General features: G+C 42.4%; 1 protein-coding gene across 1 annotated transcript in view; it reads right to left on the reverse strand.

Annotated features, from left to right (window-relative positions):
* Nucleotides 1–17,546, reverse strand: part of AGO2 (argonaute RISC catalytic component 2) — a 57,151-nt gene that overhangs the window by 16,096 nt on the left and 23,509 nt on the right. Inside the window, exons 4-17 of the mRNA XM_063299707.1 lie at nt 15,753–15,934; nt 14,463–14,599; nt 14,176–14,310; nt 13,715–13,802; nt 12,931–13,078; nt 12,322–12,441; nt 11,130–11,252; nt 10,399–10,532; nt 8,602–8,786; nt 7,461–7,620; nt 5,259–5,349; nt 3,711–3,905; nt 1,670–1,804; nt 360–461 (exon numbers count right to left, since the gene is read on the reverse strand). Of these exons, the coding sequence (XP_063155777.1) occupies nt 360–461; nt 1,670–1,804; nt 3,711–3,905; nt 5,259–5,349; nt 7,461–7,620; nt 8,602–8,786; nt 10,399–10,532; nt 11,130–11,252; nt 12,322–12,441; nt 12,931–13,078; nt 13,715–13,802; nt 14,176–14,310; nt 14,463–14,599; nt 15,753–15,934 (1,935 nt within the window). The remainder of the gene's footprint in view (nt 1–359; nt 462–1,669; nt 1,805–3,710; nt 3,906–5,258; nt 5,350–7,460; nt 7,621–8,601; nt 8,787–10,398; nt 10,533–11,129; nt 11,253–12,321; nt 12,442–12,930; nt 13,079–13,714; nt 13,803–14,175; nt 14,311–14,462; nt 14,600–15,752; nt 15,935–17,546) is intronic.

Genomic DNA, 17,546 nt, shown 5'->3' on the forward strand with positions numbered 1-17,546 from the left:
AATTTATACTAATTCAGAACCTCAGAAATGTCTACTACTTCGGCCTCTCAGAGCAAAGGGCATGTGCTCAACCCCAATGTGCATATAGTAAGATCAAAGTATTTGCAATGCAAACTGTCTACTTGATTTATATTTTCATCTGGAATTCCTCAAAACTTGTTAGATTTTGGGGGGAACAGTTCCCTTTGGTTCTCTTGTCCAAGCAAACCTTTTCTCTCCTTTGTGCTGCAGAAAGAGCTGAAAATAAATTTCACTGCAGTAAGAAGTAGAGAAGCAGCAGCGTTCGACCACATGCACGCACGGCTGAGAAGAGCCTGACCCAGGGGTGACATACAGCGGGCTGGGCGTCCAGAACATACCTGAATACCAGCATGACTACACAGATAAAAGTCAAACTCCGAAGGGTGGGTGATTTTTGTGTCCACAGTTGTACCTGCTGGAATGTTTCCACTTTTCCCAACCTGTGGAAATAAAACCAAAGGGTGCAAGAGCTTTATTTATTTCTTTACTTATTTATTTAATTTTCTATCCCGCCCTTATTATTTTTATAAATAACTCAAGGTGGCAAACATGCCTAATACTCCTTGCGCCTCCTATTTTCCCCACAACAACAACCCTGTGAGGTGGGTTGGGCTGGGAGAGAGGGACTGGCCCAAGGTCACCCAGCCGGCTTTCTGCCCAAGGCGGGACTAGAACTCTCCTACCACTCCTGATTGGCTCTTGGGCTGAGAGAGAGGGACTGGCCCAAGGTCACCCAGCCGGCTTTCATGCCCAAGGCGGGACTAGAACTCTCCTACCACTCCTGATTGGCTCTTGGGCTGAGAGAGAGGGACCAGCCCAAGGTCACCCAGCCGGCTTTCTGCCCAAGGCGGGACTAGAACTCTCCTACCACTCCTGATTGGCTCTTGGGCTGAGAGAGAGGGACTGGCCCAAGATCACCCAGCCGGCTTTCATGCCCAAGGCGGGACTAGAACTCTCCTACCACTCCTGATTGGCTCTTGGGCTGAGAGAGAGGGACTGGCCCAAGGTCACCCAGCCGGCTTTCATGCCCAAGGCGGGACTAGAACTCTCCTACCATGCCTGATTGGCTCTTGGGCTGAGAGAATGGGACTGGCCCAAGGTCACCCAGCCAGCTTTCATGCCCAAGGCGGGACTAGAACTCTCCTACCATGCCTGATTGGCTCTTGGGCTGAGAGAGAGGGACTGGCCCAAGGTCACCCAGCCGGCTTTCATGCCCAAGGCGGGACTAGAACTCTCCTACCACTCCTGATTGGCTCTTGGGCTGAGAGAGGGCGACTGGCCCAAGGTCACCCAGCTGGCTTTCATGCCCAAGGCGGGACTAGAACTCTCCTACCATGCCTGATTGGCTCTTGGGCTGAGAGAATGGGACTGGCCCAAGGTCACCCAGCCAGCTTTCATGCCCAAGGCGGGACTAGAACTCACAGTCTTCTGGTTTCTTGCCCAGCACCTTAACCATTAAACCAAACTGGCTCTCACATTCTGGCACTCAAAAGAATAAGGACAAAAGTTGTTCAGTTTGCCAATTCAGGGGCTACCGTAGTATGGTCTGTTGACCACCTTTTTTTTTTTTTTTTTATAGTCAAAACTCTGACTACAGATTTCTCATTTCATCACTTGCCAACTTCTCTCCAAACAATGTAATACCTACTCTTTCATTTTTGTCCGTGCAAAACAGTCTGGTGTGATGCCTTTTCTGCACAACAATGAACGTAATCCCAGGCTGATAATCCTTCTCTAGCTTAATGCACGCTTCTCGGATAGCCAGCAATTCATGATGAAGAACCTACGCCAACGAAAGCGGGAGGGAGAGGAAAGGGACACCTTGAAACGTGACCAGTAAGAAAACTCCTTCCGACCTGTTTATTTATTTATATGTTCCTTCAGGGATTCTTCCTGCAGCAAAACAGGTGATCTGAAGCATGCAGAAACACAGGACCAACCCCACATTCTTGACTTAATGAGGTTAAGCTAGCTAGATCGGGAGCAAGAACAACACTGCAACAATAAAAATTTATATGGGTCCAGGCACGCTACTGTGTTGGGCAAACACAACGTGTTATCGCAACTGTGCAGCTGTTCACTGTTAAGACCTAGTTCAGACAACACTGAGACCGACAGTTTAGAGGGAGGGCATGGGTCAGAATCAAACCAGAAATGCTCCTGCATTAACCTGAAGAGCCAACTTTTAAATCAGTTATTGGTGTTTTTTTTAATTATTTATTTATAAAGTTTTAATTATTTATAAAGTTTTTTTTTTTAAATTATTTATTTATTTATCTATCATATTTTTATCACCGCCCATCTCCCTCATATGGGGGACTCTGGGCAGTTCATAATAAAAGAGTTTAAAATCCAATAAAATCATAAATAATATCATTAATCCATAAAAACCGATATCAATAAATAAATACAAAGTGTAAGGAGATCCAAGTAATGGCAGATCTAATGCCACCCAAAGGGGAACAAGACCGGCCTCGGCAGGACTAGGGAGCCAACCAGCCCCAGGAGTGGCTCTTCCTCTCCCCACGCCAGGCATGGTGACAAAGCCAGGTCTCCAATCGTCTCCTGAAGTCCAAAGGAGAGGAGGCCAGCCTCCCTTCTGGGGAGAGGGTGTTCCAAAGGGCGGGAGCTGCTGCAGAGAAGGTCCTTATATACATTTGATCTATATAAAGACAGCTACACTTGGGCACGGTAGCAGGACAAATAAATTCCCACACCCCAAAATGTTCCTTGCCTTGGAATTCAATGGTCTGGCAGCTAGAAGTTATCATCAACCGCTCCGCCCACTCAGCTGGTTTCCTGTTATCCTCACAGCACCAGAGGAAAGCAACGACTAGTGAGAGACTCAGCAATGCCCCCATCTTTTGCAAAAACCCCATGCAAAATGGGGGCAGCGCTCCTCTCCTAGGCAAGAGCAGGGATATAACTGGATCCCTGTCCAGTCAGACACAGGGGAAGGTCATTTTACAGTGCTGGTGCCTCCTTGTCCAGTTCGGGGTGTTGGTTATGACCTCTGAAGCCCTTCGTGGCACGGGCCCAGGTTACCCGAGGAACCGTCTCATCCCAATCGCATCGACCCGTCCCACCCGCTCCTGCAGGAAGGGCATGTGACGGACCCCTTCGGCAAAAGAATTCCGACTGGTGGGGTTGAGGAGGAGAGCCTTTTCTGCCATGGCCCTCACCCTGTGGAACATCTTGCCCTGAGGTGAGGTTGGACCCCTCTCTTCTGGCCTTCCGGAGGAGCATCAAGACCTGGCTCTGCCGTCTGGCTTGGGGATCCAATGGTGGTAGGCAGCCCTGGGGGTGGTGGGTGCTTTGCGGACACTCTCTCCGCCTTTTAGTTTCCCTCTTTTATCTTCTTCTGTTTTTTGTATTTTTATAATGATTTTTTATGACTTTTTTATTTGTAAGCTGCCCAGAGTCACTTGCATAGTGAGATGGGCAGGGTATAAATTCAATAAAATTCAATAAAATAAAATAAATAAATAAAATGCAATATAGACAGCATGATAGATTTTTTTAAACATGCTGGACTACGTTCTTGGAGTTATGGCAACTAACAATTAAAGAAGTAACTATCATTCATCTATACTTCCCTTCTCAAAACTTCTCTATAGAGATGATCTATACTTCCCTTCTCAAAATAAAGCCATACAAAGAACACAAGAAAAGGAAAACAGGACCAGAACCTGTTGGAACTGCCCCTCGGAGACACCATCTCTGTAGAAAATAATCCGAGTTGGCTTGAATCGGGTTGATTTGTAGAACTGGATCAGCAGCTCCCTCACCATGGCAGCCAAGTCTTGAATTATTTCTTGGCGATGCTGCTGGACCCTCACAGTGGCACAGTAGCGATTCGGATGGGCATCCATGCTGCCTACAACCTGTGGAAGCAAGCAAGTGTGTTTCTTGTGAACAAGCGGACCGAAGAACAGCATGCAGCAAATTTATGGAACTCCCCATCAGGTGCTGCAGCAGTTTCTGGCACCACCTACACAACTGGAATAAAGCCCCTAGCAGCTAAATAGGTGAACTGGATTGTCAGCGCAGAATTCCCAGCCAGCCTATTCTTTGGGAATTCTGGAAGTGACAATTCCGTCACATTGGGACAGGATGCCACGAGGCAAGAGCCATAGGAACAGCAATAATGGAGTGATTATAGACACACAAAACCTCATCATGGTTACCCGTGACACCTATGCATTGGGGGACCTGAATACTGTGACCTGGGTAACGATGCTCGGAAAGGCTCTGTCTTAACTCACAGCAAGATTCCATTCTTGCAGAAAATGGAATAGATATCAAAACCTTCTCATGAAACAACTGGGAGATGATTTTGTGCCTACCCAGAGTAATTTGTTGCCCATGATTTTGATGATTATTGTTGAGCTGGTCATTAAGTTCCCCTTCCAAGTCTTTCCAGATGAAAGAAGATGGTTAACTTCTCAACTCTCCCCTCTCACAACTTCCCAAGAAGTTTACTAAGATCTCTAAACTTTCTGAAGATGACAGATTTTAGCAATGACCTCCCAACTTGTCCAAAAGCTATTTCTCACCGGTTTCCCATCACAAGGTAGAGGTTGATGCATATGCATCCACCTAGCTTCCTTTTACATCCAAGGAAATAACATACCCACCGCCATTATGCTGAATTTTACAGTTTCCATAAATTGTCCTTCATTCAATGCATTGTATTGCAATACTCAATAGTATTGAGACAATGTTATCTTTAAAGGGACTTTTTCAACTCTTATATGCAACAAGTCTATTGTATCCTAAACTTGTTTTAGGGACATCACTGACTTTATACTAATAGGGACAGGGTATGTCCTTGAGTCATGTTCTGTCCATCCTGCATCTTTCTTCTGGTGTCTTATAGAAGAAAAGGTGTGATCTTCAACTGCTTGATTCCCTTTAGCTTCTAAGAATCTACGGCGGAAGATTAAGCTCAGCCTCCACTGAACTGCTTCTTTTTTTCTGTCTGAGCTGCAAAGGGGAAAACCACACCCACTGTAGATTAAACCAATAAAACAGACCTGTCACAAAGGCAGGAAAAAGACTGTTCTAAAGAAGTACGAGGTGCCTTCTAAAGCAGTTCCAAGATAAGCCTTCTTCAAAAATGTTTTGGACAACTGAGGGAGGGGTGAGCGAAAAGATGGTTAAGTAGGAAAAATGATGTCAGATAAAATACAAATATAATAGAGAAAATGCAGGCTATAAATGCGTATTTTACTCACAGCAGCAATAGATGGTTTTTTCCCATCTCCAGCTGGTGGATGAGTGACATCTGCACCCAGGAAGATGACAGGCTGCTGAAATACTGGAGGCCTAATTAAGAGAGCATAACAAATATTTGCACAACACAGTCAAGGAGGCAAGCTCACCTGGGTATCTTCAGGAAACTACAGAACACAGATTATACAACAGTGTTTTGCCAGCACATGTTTCCTCCTGATGCTGGACAAAGGATGCTGGGCACCATCTCTAACCTGGTCCTGAGCATCAAAGGCTAAGAAGCAGCAATGGCATTTCTTGCTCAGCCATTCTGCGTAACGTGATCAGAAATATATCTTCCCAAAATAAGAATCCCAGCAGAGCCCAGTTGGATCAGGCTAGGACTCAGAAATTCCAGTATTCAAATGACCAGCCACATGAATTTAGGCAGCTTACAAACAACAGCAGAAGTGGGGTAGCCTTCTTCCACTGTTGTTCCTCAACAGCTGGCATTTGAAGCATGTTGCCTGTGAATCAAGAGCTTGGGGACAGCCATCGCCACTGTAGCTAGTGACAGTCTAGCTTCAGTGATTTTGTCTAACTATGTGCTATGTAAAGAAATATTCCTTTTCTTAAACCTCACAGCATCTCCTTTGTTTAAGTTTTAATGGAAGAACTTCTAATACTTCCCATGCCATTAATGATTTTTTTATACCTCTATCATATTATAAGACTTCACTTTTAAGCTCAAAATCATCAAACACTGCAGTTCTTTTCTGCAGAGAGGTAGCTTCAGCCCTTCATCATTTTGGTTCACCAGGAGACATTTCTGTTTGAGGCCAAAGATGTGTACACAGATTTTTTTTTTTAAAAAAAACTCTTCTTGGACAAGTCTCCAATCATGTCCTCGAACACGCTGTTTTGGCACTAACACTGCAGGAGGCTGCTACTGGAGAAGCGCACGCAGACCTGATCATAGAAGAGTTACAACCCGGTTAGAATGCAGCCCATTTAGTTTTCCTGGGCCTTTGGGTGATAGTATTTTAAAGACGTGAGGACAATCAAATTGATGTTTCCATCAGGCTTATGGTGGAGAAATCTATACAACAGTATGCAGGGCTACAAGTGGTGCTGAATGAGGTTAAGGTATGGTGTGGGAAGACCAGAGGTTCTCCTGGGCTCAAAACTAAATGACGGAGGCAGAGGTAGCATTGATAGCCAGGGGTGTGCTTTTTTTTACCAGCTTTAAGCAATCTTTTGAGGAAAGCAGAACTTGCAAGTCATTCACCCTCCAGCTCAGGGACGGAGAGATGCTGGCGCATTATAAAAGCACGGCCAGCAATGAGGACCGTTGGGAACTGTAACTGGACGTCCGGGATGCCTAAAGTTCCCCCATCCATTTCCTACTTATAGCTAAACAAAACAATTGCAGTGATGTGTGACCACCTTTCAAAGTGGCCCAGAAGCTTCAACCAGGGGAGAATACAGCTGCCCAGTTGTTTGGAGAGCCAAAAGTCAGAGCGCATCACACTGTTCTGCATCAGCTGCAATGGCTGATCTTTGAACCCATTCAAAGTGTTATTGCCATTAAAATCCAGATTACTTAATTTCTAAAGACCCGTTTTATAGTTGTTCCTAACTGACAAGCCCAAATTATGGCATATTCAATAAACTATGGTTAAATGATAGAGTAGCAGAATGTAAGGACCAGTAAGAGATTCCCTCTCCCTTCCTCCCTTTTCAAATAGTTCTATCAACACATCATGTAATAATTTTTAGTTTTGAGTTGTTATTCTTTGTTTCAGATTCAACAGCCCAGCCATGAATGAAATTGTAATTATTTTGCCGTTGCCTCCTTCAGCCACAGAACTAGTCACAACTGGAAAGTTGCTTGGTTCAATATAAACAAAGACCTTCACAGATTCCAGCTTGATTGTTCAAGAACACAAATTAAAAGGTTTGGGATTCTGCCTTGTTATAAGACATTAATTAAAATCTAACCACAAAAAACAACTGGCTTTTAAAAAAAAAAAATTACACAATGCCGCAGGATAAAACTACTCCACATTAAATAGAACTATCTTCTTGGAATTTAAGAGAAACTGCACATTAACTGCAAATCAGGTAACTATACAAATTATTCAACCAAGCGAATGAATGGATGAAATGCTTTCTTCAACAGCACAGTGCCAGTGGATACTCATTTATGCCCTAAAAATCCTTACCTTCCTTGTGGCAATAAGATGTTATTTACGCCTCCTAGTTTGACATTGATCTTTAAGCACAAGTTGGAAAGGGTTTGTGGGGTGGTCCTTTGCACATTTTTCATCTGCACGCACTGCGTGGCCATTCCTAACACGGTATCACCAACGCGCTTCACTTCCGCTGCCAAGTCAGAGAAACGAAAAGGTATTCTGTTAAATGGAACAAGCTGATATTCTGATAGCTTCCTATACTGCTTAACCTCACCCAGCACCAGCCATAATCTCTTCATTACAGCATCTTCTAATGACGTCCCCCTGAGATAAAGCAGGTGACTTATCAAAGAAAAGGACATGGGGGAAGTAACACCTATCTTTTTTTTCAACAAGACAAAAAAAAAACCTTTTTTCTTAATTAGCCACCCAGAGTCACTTGTTTGAGATGGGAGGACATATAAAACAAATACAATAAATGTAAAAAATGATTATCTTCATTTTATTGGCAATTCTAATGCAGCTTTAAGATCTTGTGTCTTGCCATTTTTTAAATCCTGTAATTAGTACTTTGTTTACATATCTTGATATATCTCCTCTTTTGATGTAAATTATTATGAAAGTTAACTGAAATACAGTATACCTGAAGACATACAATAAATGCATTTCTATATAACTTCAAAAAACACCTTTTTATCTGTTGTCGATAAATGAAGTGTAAAATTTAATTTTCCGCCACTAAGAATGTATGAATATAACAGCTACTGATTTAGATTTACGCCACTCTTCAATCACTTCCCTACCGTCCAACTGTCTTCTAAAACAGATATAATTCTGGCATTTTCACAAGCATGCCTTCTGTTTCCTAGGGAAAAGGCTGCTCAGGGAGATATGATTCAATGCTACATATATAAAGCTTCCTTCTTGCCACATCATTCTGGAAGAAAACGCCAATCCAAGCGGTCAAGCCTGCATTGCATTAGAGTTGATGAGAGATCTAGATCAGGCATTTCCAACGGTAATGTAGAAGGTAACTCACAACTCAAACAGAGAGGCAGCGAAGAAGAGAACCGCTCTCACAGTGGTTTGCCTGCTTTGAGGGTCAGGGTGAAAGACACTTGTTTACAGCAATGCAAAAAGGGATAGAGGCAAGTAGGTCTCTTAGACTGACCATAAACAGGGGTTTTCCCAGGCAGAATGACAACCACAAGCTGCAGGCCAGCATAGGTGTTCTTGAGGTGGCGGAACATTGGCTCCACACTGTCTGCTCCCTGGGCATATTTACAGAAACAAGGTTGGCCCTGGATGGGCATTCCCGCATCTCTTGATATCTTCCTTAGTTGTTCCGTGAAGGTCCTGGCACAAGGAAGCAACACCACAGTTTAAGCAAAGGTTTAACTCTGGAACCAAAGTTTTGCATAGCCACGCTACAGGCACGACACTGTGCGCTCTACAGTTGTGGGTTTCTGACTCTGGAGCATTTATTCCAACCCTTTTAAGCAAAAGCAAAACCAGCCGCACTGAGAACTAATCTTGGAGATTACCAGCCTTAATCCTTTCCTTCCAAAACTACATTAAGCCAGGAAGCTTGAAACAGCCTCTTCAAACTCACACCTTTGCAGTTTGGATCAAAACTTCTCTGTCACATGGATTTTTTACTGTTATTATTTATTATATTTTATACAACCCAATCACAGGAATTCTGTGTGCCCAGTTAGTGAAAAATTTATTCTCTTTCTCTCTGTCCAAGGAAAGCAGCACAAAAACACATGCAAACAATGTAAATCGCAGCATAAAATGGCCAAAGTAAAAATAAAATACTGACAACCCTAAAGTTCTCAACATCAACTGCTTCGAAACTCTTGAAACATAATCCAGATTTCACTTGATGCTGTAAAGTCTCTCAGGGGAAAGTGTTCCACTGACAAAACTCACCCCTGGAAAAGCCCTTCTTTTGACAGCCAACTAGGTAAAGGTAAAGGTTTCCCTCGACGTAAAGTCCAGTCGTGTCCGACTCTAGGGGGCGGTGCTCATCTCCGTTTCAAAGCCGAAGAGCCGACGTTTGTCCGAAGACACTTCCGGGTCATGTGGCCAGCATGACAACTCGGAACGCCGTTACCTTCCCGCCGAAGCGGTACCTATTGATCTACTCACATTTGCATGTTTTCGAACTGCTAGGTTGGCAGGAGCTGGGACTAGCAACGGGAGCTCACCCCATCACGCGGATTCGAACCGCCGACCTTCCGATGGGCAGCTCAGCGGTTTAACCCGCAGCGCCACCGCGTCCCTAGACAGCCAACTAAGGGGCAGAAAAATTATGGTCTCCAGGAGTTTTGAAATTTACCTACCATAAGGCCCAGGGACCTTGGTCAAAGATAAAAGAGTCTGAAAGGACAGTTCTAAACTATAAGGCTGCCTACTTAGACTTTATAAGAAGGAAACATGATTTATTAAATCAACAGTCAGAACAATGGAGAATTCAACAATGTTACACAACAAAAATATAGCATAAACTAATAGGTTATAAAAACAAAAACAAAAACAAAAAAATCGATTTAAAACCATATACAGAATTCTAATGATACAGCACATGACACAACTCACCAGGGTATAATACTTATTCTTCATTACCCCAAATCTAGTGTTGCAGTAATTTGTAAGTATTTATTATATATTACTAACAAATCTGAGAGCTTTAAAATAATATTGATCTTTAATTTTACTTACTACATTTTTCTGCCACGACAATCATACAACTCAGAATTTATCAAAACAAACAGAATATATTTATAATATAAACAGTCTGAATTTTCTTTCACGCTATAAAAGATCTAGTCTGAAAAATAAATAGTTACCGTAAAGGAACACAGAGATCAGCTTGGAGAAAACACAGGGTGACAACAGAACATGAGCTTAGCCCAGGAAAACAGGAAAATGTGAGCAAAACATGAAACAAGCACACGCTTACTTAAGATGGACTTCGGTGCACTGACGTTGGGGAGCAAAGCAAGCAATGGCCCAGACCTTTATTTCGATGCCAGTATGAAACTGTTTGTTCCGCATATCCCAAACCCCTTGTACTGGGGTAGCAATTGCTTTGTTCTAGAGACAGGGAAAAAACGTTGAATGATTTCCCAGAGCAAAAAAACAAAACAAAGCTCTACAATGCAGCAATTTCAAAAGACATCCATATTTTGATATCAAACTCCTACATGCTGAGGAAAACCCACACAAGGGTGTCCACGGGGGAACCCTGCACCCACCGTTCATGGTATCAAAGCTCTCCTTGGCCAGAAGTACAGTGAATTGCCGACTGAAGAATAAACCACGCCTTAGTGCAAAACGTGCATGGTGGAAAGTCAGAACAGGATGCCAGAGTGTACAGCTGCATCTCTTGGCCCCTTCTCCTTTGCCCAACACCCTGCATGTCCGTTTCTGTGGCTCAGGCCCCACCAGAACGTTCCCGAGAGAAAGGCAGGTTCCCCTTGTTAATGGTTCTCCACTGGGAGGTAATTCCTGGGTGTGAGAACTGCACACCTGTACACAGAGCATGTGTCCCAGAACGCCTGCAAGGCACCAGTACTACACAGTCCATCTGAGGTTATGGGAAGCTGTCATACCAACTCCTATTCCAGGCCTTGGCCAACAGGGAAAATGAGAAAATAAGCCACTGATTCCATAGGACCGCCGCTCACATACCCGGCCTCCATAGAGAATTGAAGGTGGCTGTAACACTCTCCCCATGACATCTGTCATTTCATCTTTGACCATAATCCCAAATTCACGAACAAAAGGGTCAGTATTAAAACTTGCACTTCGCATCTAGGAGGGGGAAAAAAAATAAGGATACAAATCCTTCATAAAAACATGCATCTAAATAATAGATTGGTTTATAGCAGATTTAGTTGCGATGGAAAATCAACTGTGAATCAGGTTAAAAGCCTCTCTACGTTTTTCAGACTGCAGAGAGTTTATGCATCCTGCAGCAACCCTATCTGGTATTTCTCTCAGTTCATCAGTGACAATACCAGGATTTTAATCTTAGAAATTCTCAAGACAGTCCATTAGAAAGCTTAAAGAATTCTTTATTAAAAATCCGATTAACACAGGAAAGTTGCAAAGCTCTGAATAAGGCTTTGGCGCCAAAACATTGAAACTAAATCATTCCCTGTGATCTCATCGCTCATCCCTCCTCCCTGTCTTGCAAACAAGCTCCTTCTCACTCCTGACTTCCCCCTCCCAGTTCATTAGTTCATTAGAGTGATTTAGCGTCCAGGTGTCGGCCTTATCAGCAGTTCGTCCTTGGCTCCAAAGGAATGTCTGCGAAGCTAACACGGCTTTGCTCGCTCACTCTCTGCTGATGCGTGTAGCAGGCTGAAACGTGAAGCAGTGCTTAATGGCAGGTGAGCAGAGGGAAGGGAGCCTGACATCATCAGCCCCCCCCCCCCATGCCATGATTTCCTTTCCTACTCCTGGCTAAAATGTTTTCTTTAAAAAACTGACCACTGGAGTGCACGTTTTGTGAAGTTCCTTCAGATGTGGAACATACGCCTGTGCCTGTAAGTCTCCTTCCTACTCTTCCAGTAAGAGAAGAGGGAGTCACGGTAGGGAGTACAGAGAATGGCCTTGAGGGACAGAGGGAAGATCCACTACCAAGGCAACAAGTAAATAAATAAGATTTGAGCCCAGGCCAAGAAAGTAGTTTACAAAAACGTCTCAGACAGCCCCCCTCTCTCCCCCCGTTTAATTCTCCTGAGGATAAAAGAGAGAGGAAGAGAAGAACATTCAGGCTTGCAAGGTTCTGTTCCTATAGCTGTTCTAATAAAAGTAGCTTTAGGTCTACACGGTGTCTGTTTCTTAGTCTGGTCTAACTTATACAGTTGACCCTCACCAATTTGCTGATCTCTTCTTGACGATCTGGGGCTGATCTCGCCGTTGCTCTAATCATTGTAGAAGTTTGATTGTCTGTCAGCTTCTTAATACATCTCTGTCCTGCAACTATATTGCATACCTGAAACAACACAGCCAACACTTAACGGTCACAGTATCTGCCAAAAAATTAACATGCTGTTTCTTGGGCTGCCCATATAATCTCATCTAAAGGGCTGATCAGATACTACATAGCTTCAACAAGGCTAGCCACTAGGTCAATTGAATGCTTCTCTGGGGCATTAAAAAAAATCCCTTTTCCCCCATACTGTCCAAAGCATGCTTTTTAAAAACAAACAAACACAAGTCTAGTAACTGACTGTCACATCCTCTGGTTTTGCTTCAGTAAGAACAGAAAAATTCTTCCTTAAAAGAACTTCAGAAACACATGGTGACTTTTCACTGACGGTGCTTTATAAACACTTCTGCTATTATGCTATTTCCCCTTAAGACAGGAAAATATAGCAGCCTGGTAGTGAAAAACAATGCCAAATCATGACAAAATCATTTCCTAGAATCAAAATAATGAAAATCAGACAAGGCAAAAATGCTTCCTGAGCAACAAGATTACCTCTAGGGGAAGGTATGTGTGTTTCTGCTCCTGACCAACTTGTAAACATGGAAGATGAGGATAGCGTAATACCAATTTGTGCCTGTCCTTAAAATATTGAGCTACAGTGCATTCAACAGTCTGACCACTCTCCTGCTGAAGAGGAAATCTGCAGAATACCAAGTTTAAGGGGGGGAAAACACAATTTAGTATTTCTACAAATCATCTCACATAATACAGTTCAGTGGTTGTCCTGTCTGCTCTCAAAAACCTAATCATAATGCTAATAGCTTGTTAATGATGGCACAGTAGTTCCCAGTTAGAATCCAGCAAACCTTTGAAGGCATGTTCTGATGTAATTCGTAACATCCTGTTCTGGATCTACAGATTTTCAATCCCTACTTATGGCTCAGTGGCCACATTTCATGCAACAGCTAATCTGGAGACCACAGCCAGGATTAATGTGTTCGATCTACTCAAAATGCATCTCAATTTCGTACTCAATTTCTGAAAACAGTGTTTACAGAGCATTTCAATCCAATGAACAAGTCCCAAGGGGTCAAAATTAAATCTTCAAAAAAGGGAGCCCTCATCTCCCTTCCTAAGCGTCTTTTTCCTTGGATCAGAATTTTTTAAACTTTAAAAAATTAAATTAAAATTTTAATTTTTTAAATTTTTCTTTTTTTTTTTGTCTGATCATTTATCTGCAAAGGAGAAGTAGGATCCCAGTCAATGAGTATGGAATGTAGCATGTATAATGATTATTTTTAGATAATTGTAAAGATAAACAAAATGCCAATATTACGTTTGGTGACTTGCTGGTCTTCTGGTAACGTTGCATACTCGGTATTTTCTTTTCATTTGCCCACAGTGAGTGATTTCCACCTTAAGACCTAGTAATACAGCAATATGAATCATTATTCTCCCTCTTGTGGAGCCCAGATTCTGAAAATTCACAACAGTATGCATTCATTTTATACTACATTCCAAATCAAATGTCAGTTCTTTCAAAATTTAAAATATAGTATTAACGCTGAAGATTAGTCAATCTGCCTTACACCATCTTTAAGAAAACTCAGAAGCACGCACACTGAAATAGGAAAACATTACTTTAAAAACTCCTTTCTGCATAGTTAAGGAATATAACAGATGAAACACTTATTAAGATTTTTAAAAGGAGGTTGACCCATGCATCACAGATTATGTGCACTCAACACCAAGAAAAAAGTTTGCATAGGTTCACTGCAGACTCTTTTTCTGTATTACCTTTAATTTCTTTGGTAAACTTAACCCTTTGGGAATCTGTCAGAGGTTTCTGTTGTTCTTCAATACTTTTGAAATCAAGAACTTCACATACAAATTCAATTACTGGCTGTGCCTTATAAAATGCTGTTGCAGAGACTAAAAATACAAAGAAAAATACAACAAATGAATAACACAGAAGTGGCTTTTATAGACCCTTGGATATCCTTCAGGTCTAATTCAGTTGTGCTCTTCCAGGTGATTAAAACAAGGTAACACAAATACAGGTAAAGAAATAACTTGAAACATACCATCAATGTTCAGCATCATTTTCCACAGTGAAGGCCTGACTGACTGATGGAATCCAAACCAAACTTCTCTGCCGCCTCCCAAAGGATTAGAACATCCTTCCGATGCAGTAAAAAAGGATCGGCCCACTGGAGTATATCTGTAATTAGAAATATATAAATGTAATCACAAAAAGATCAGGGAATGCTGTTTTTCCTCCTGATTCTCAACTGTATTATACCACAACTCAGAACCATATTGGCCAGGATCTAGAAAAGACTGTACAATCGCATCAAAATCTCATAACCCTCTTCCAAACACAAACTAATGTTATCTGTAACCTTAAGAGATGCCATAATTGCAGGAGGAAACACGGAGGGTTATTGAAGATAGGACCATGCGTGAAAGACAGAGGTGAGAGAAGAACAGGAACCAAAATGGAAGTTATTCAGTGGACAAGTAGCTTCCAAATGTGTAAGAGCTTGCAAGCCAATCTGACTGCTCCACTCAGACGAATTCAGAAGTTCAAATAGGAACTCAGGAGTTCCCTGTATTCGTTAGAGCCCACATCAGGTTCTTTCTCACAACAGTTATCACCAAATTTTGTCTAAATGTGTTCCTTCAAGCGATAGGAGCAGAAAATTGCTTTTATAAATAAAGGTTAGATTTTTAAGGCATTTAACTCAAAACCAAAAGTTCCCTCAAGACCTATGTGGGAGAGTTCCCTTAACTCGGTGACACCCCACTTTTTTGAAGTTAGTTGCACATTTGGAATTTTGAAAGTATGTTATGGGCACTCTCACAAATTAGTTGCCAGGATGGATGTGGCCAGCCGCAAATCAACCACACATGAGGAAAAAGGTTTTCAAACTCTTTCAGACCATGGTACGTGTTAATTTTAAAAAATCTCTCCCTCTCTACTCCAGAACCCTGATCAAGAGGCAACGCTTTAGTGTTCAAAAACTGGCTGCATTCAAATGGACTCCCTCCCCGCAAATCTCTCACGGCATCCCATTAAATTCCTGTGGAATCCTATGGTTCCATAAAACACAGTTTGAAATACCCTTTATCAGAAGGCCAACACATGTTGGAATGCAGCCATCCACCACTTTATTTTCTAAAATTGCCTTTGCAAGCAAGTTCTGCTTGAGGCTAATGCCCTCTTTTTCAACATGCTTGCTTCTCTCTCTCTTTTTTAATTAAATACTTTTAAACAAGAAAATTAGGGAGGACAGGGAGTTTGACAGGCAACAAGAAGCACCTTCTCAGCAAATGACTGCTTCCAGACATTAGTGTGGGAACCCGTATCTCACCTCATAGAAGGCAGATGCCTCATCACAACATCAAGAGCCTGAATGGTTTCGAAAGGAACACTTGGAAGACGACCAGAGAGAGCATCGTGCAATGCCTGCAGACTCACAACTGACATCCACTTGATGGCCACCTTGAATATTCTGTCCTTCCCTTCTCCTGGTAATGTGACCTCCAATTCCACCTGCAACATTTGGAAAGCAGTACAAGATGATTCTTTCCGTTTAAACACACGCACTGGAAGAATGGGGCGGGGGAATGAAAGTGAATTCTCCTGCAAAGAACTAAAACCTTTTTTAAAAGATATAATAAAAGTTATCTTGCTGTGACAGCATCGTTGAGTGAAAAATGAAAAAGGAGCAACAGAGAGTGATACAAGCCAGATGAATGTCCAAGAAACTAAAAAGCAGAAGACAAAAGTGTTCAGAGCGGTGAAATGCAAGGCTGTCTGGAGAAAGGAATCAGAGTTAGGATGCCACAACTGAAAAAAAGGGTTTCTCCAGTCTTTCATCCACTTAATTTATGACAAGGTGTCACGCAACGTTGGATAATGATTTTGGATGACTTACTTTTCCTGATGGCTTCCAAACCTCTAGATTATTTCTCAGAAAGGCCTTCATAGGGTTCCCCAGCCTGGCACACTCTGCAAATTCTCTTATCAGCAATGGCCAATCAGATGGAGAAAATCAATTCAAGGAAGACTGCTTTACACTGCTTCCATTTTAACACATATGGTGGGACATCAAACTAAAGACATTCTTACCAGTGGTTCCCATTCTTGCTTATCTTAACCCTGCCAATGTCCAACCTTCACAGAATCCTAGAATTGAAAGCGGCCACACACAGGGTTGAGGAAAAGCTTACGGACCCTTTAGAACAAGCAGTACTGCAACCTATAATGTGATTGGAGCTTCACCTATTAATACATAAAGAGATTCCTGTTAAATAAACAACACTGCAAACAGTGTACTGTGTCATGTCTTTATGGAACACACTGAGCTAACATGGACTGTCTTTGCTGGAAAAAGTATGTGAGATCTTAGATTTAGAAACAGGTGGCACCTTCTCTGGCAGCAGTGATCTCAGCCAAACATTTCTTGTGCCTGTTGATCAACTGATCCAGAAGTAATATGGCCCTTTCCTCTTTATGGAATTGCTATCACTGGTATTTTGGGGCTAAACATCTCACGTCAGGTCATGCCCCAACATTTCAACTGGATTAAGGTCAAGGCTTTGATTCTGCCCTTCCAAAACACAGAATTCCTCCTCTTGGGCCATTCTGTTCTAGATCTACTTGTCTATTCAGCTCTGTTGTCGTGCTATCCGACTGCATTCCTTTAAGCATCAGTTAATGGACAGATACACCCGATATTCTCTTGTAGAATTTGCTGGTATAATCCAGAATCGTTTGCTCCCTCGGTGACTCGATTGGATTCTGTATAGATCCTGAGATGACAGTGGCGCCAAACCATGCCACTTCCACACCATACTTCATGGCTGGGTTGAGGTTCTTTTGTTGAAAAGCAGTTTCATTTTGCTCAAACGTAACACTTCTCATTAATGCCCCAAGTTCCTCTTCTCTCTCACATACCCACAGAACATTATTTCAACAGGCTGCTGGATCATCCAGATGATATTTGGCAAAGTGAAAATGAGTAGCAATATCTTTCTGGAGAGTAGTGTGGGTTCTCCTTGGTATCTTGCCATATCAAGAGCACAGCACTCTTCTTCAAGGTGAATTCATGAACACTAATATCAGACAATGCAAGAGTGGCCTGCAGATCTTTGTGTTACCC

Source organism: Candoia aspera, chromosome 3 (assembly GCF_035149785.1).
Source record: "Candoia aspera isolate rCanAsp1 chromosome 3, rCanAsp1.hap2, whole genome shotgun sequence".
Lineage (NCBI taxonomy): Eukaryota > Metazoa > Chordata > Lepidosauria > Squamata > Boidae > Candoia > Candoia aspera.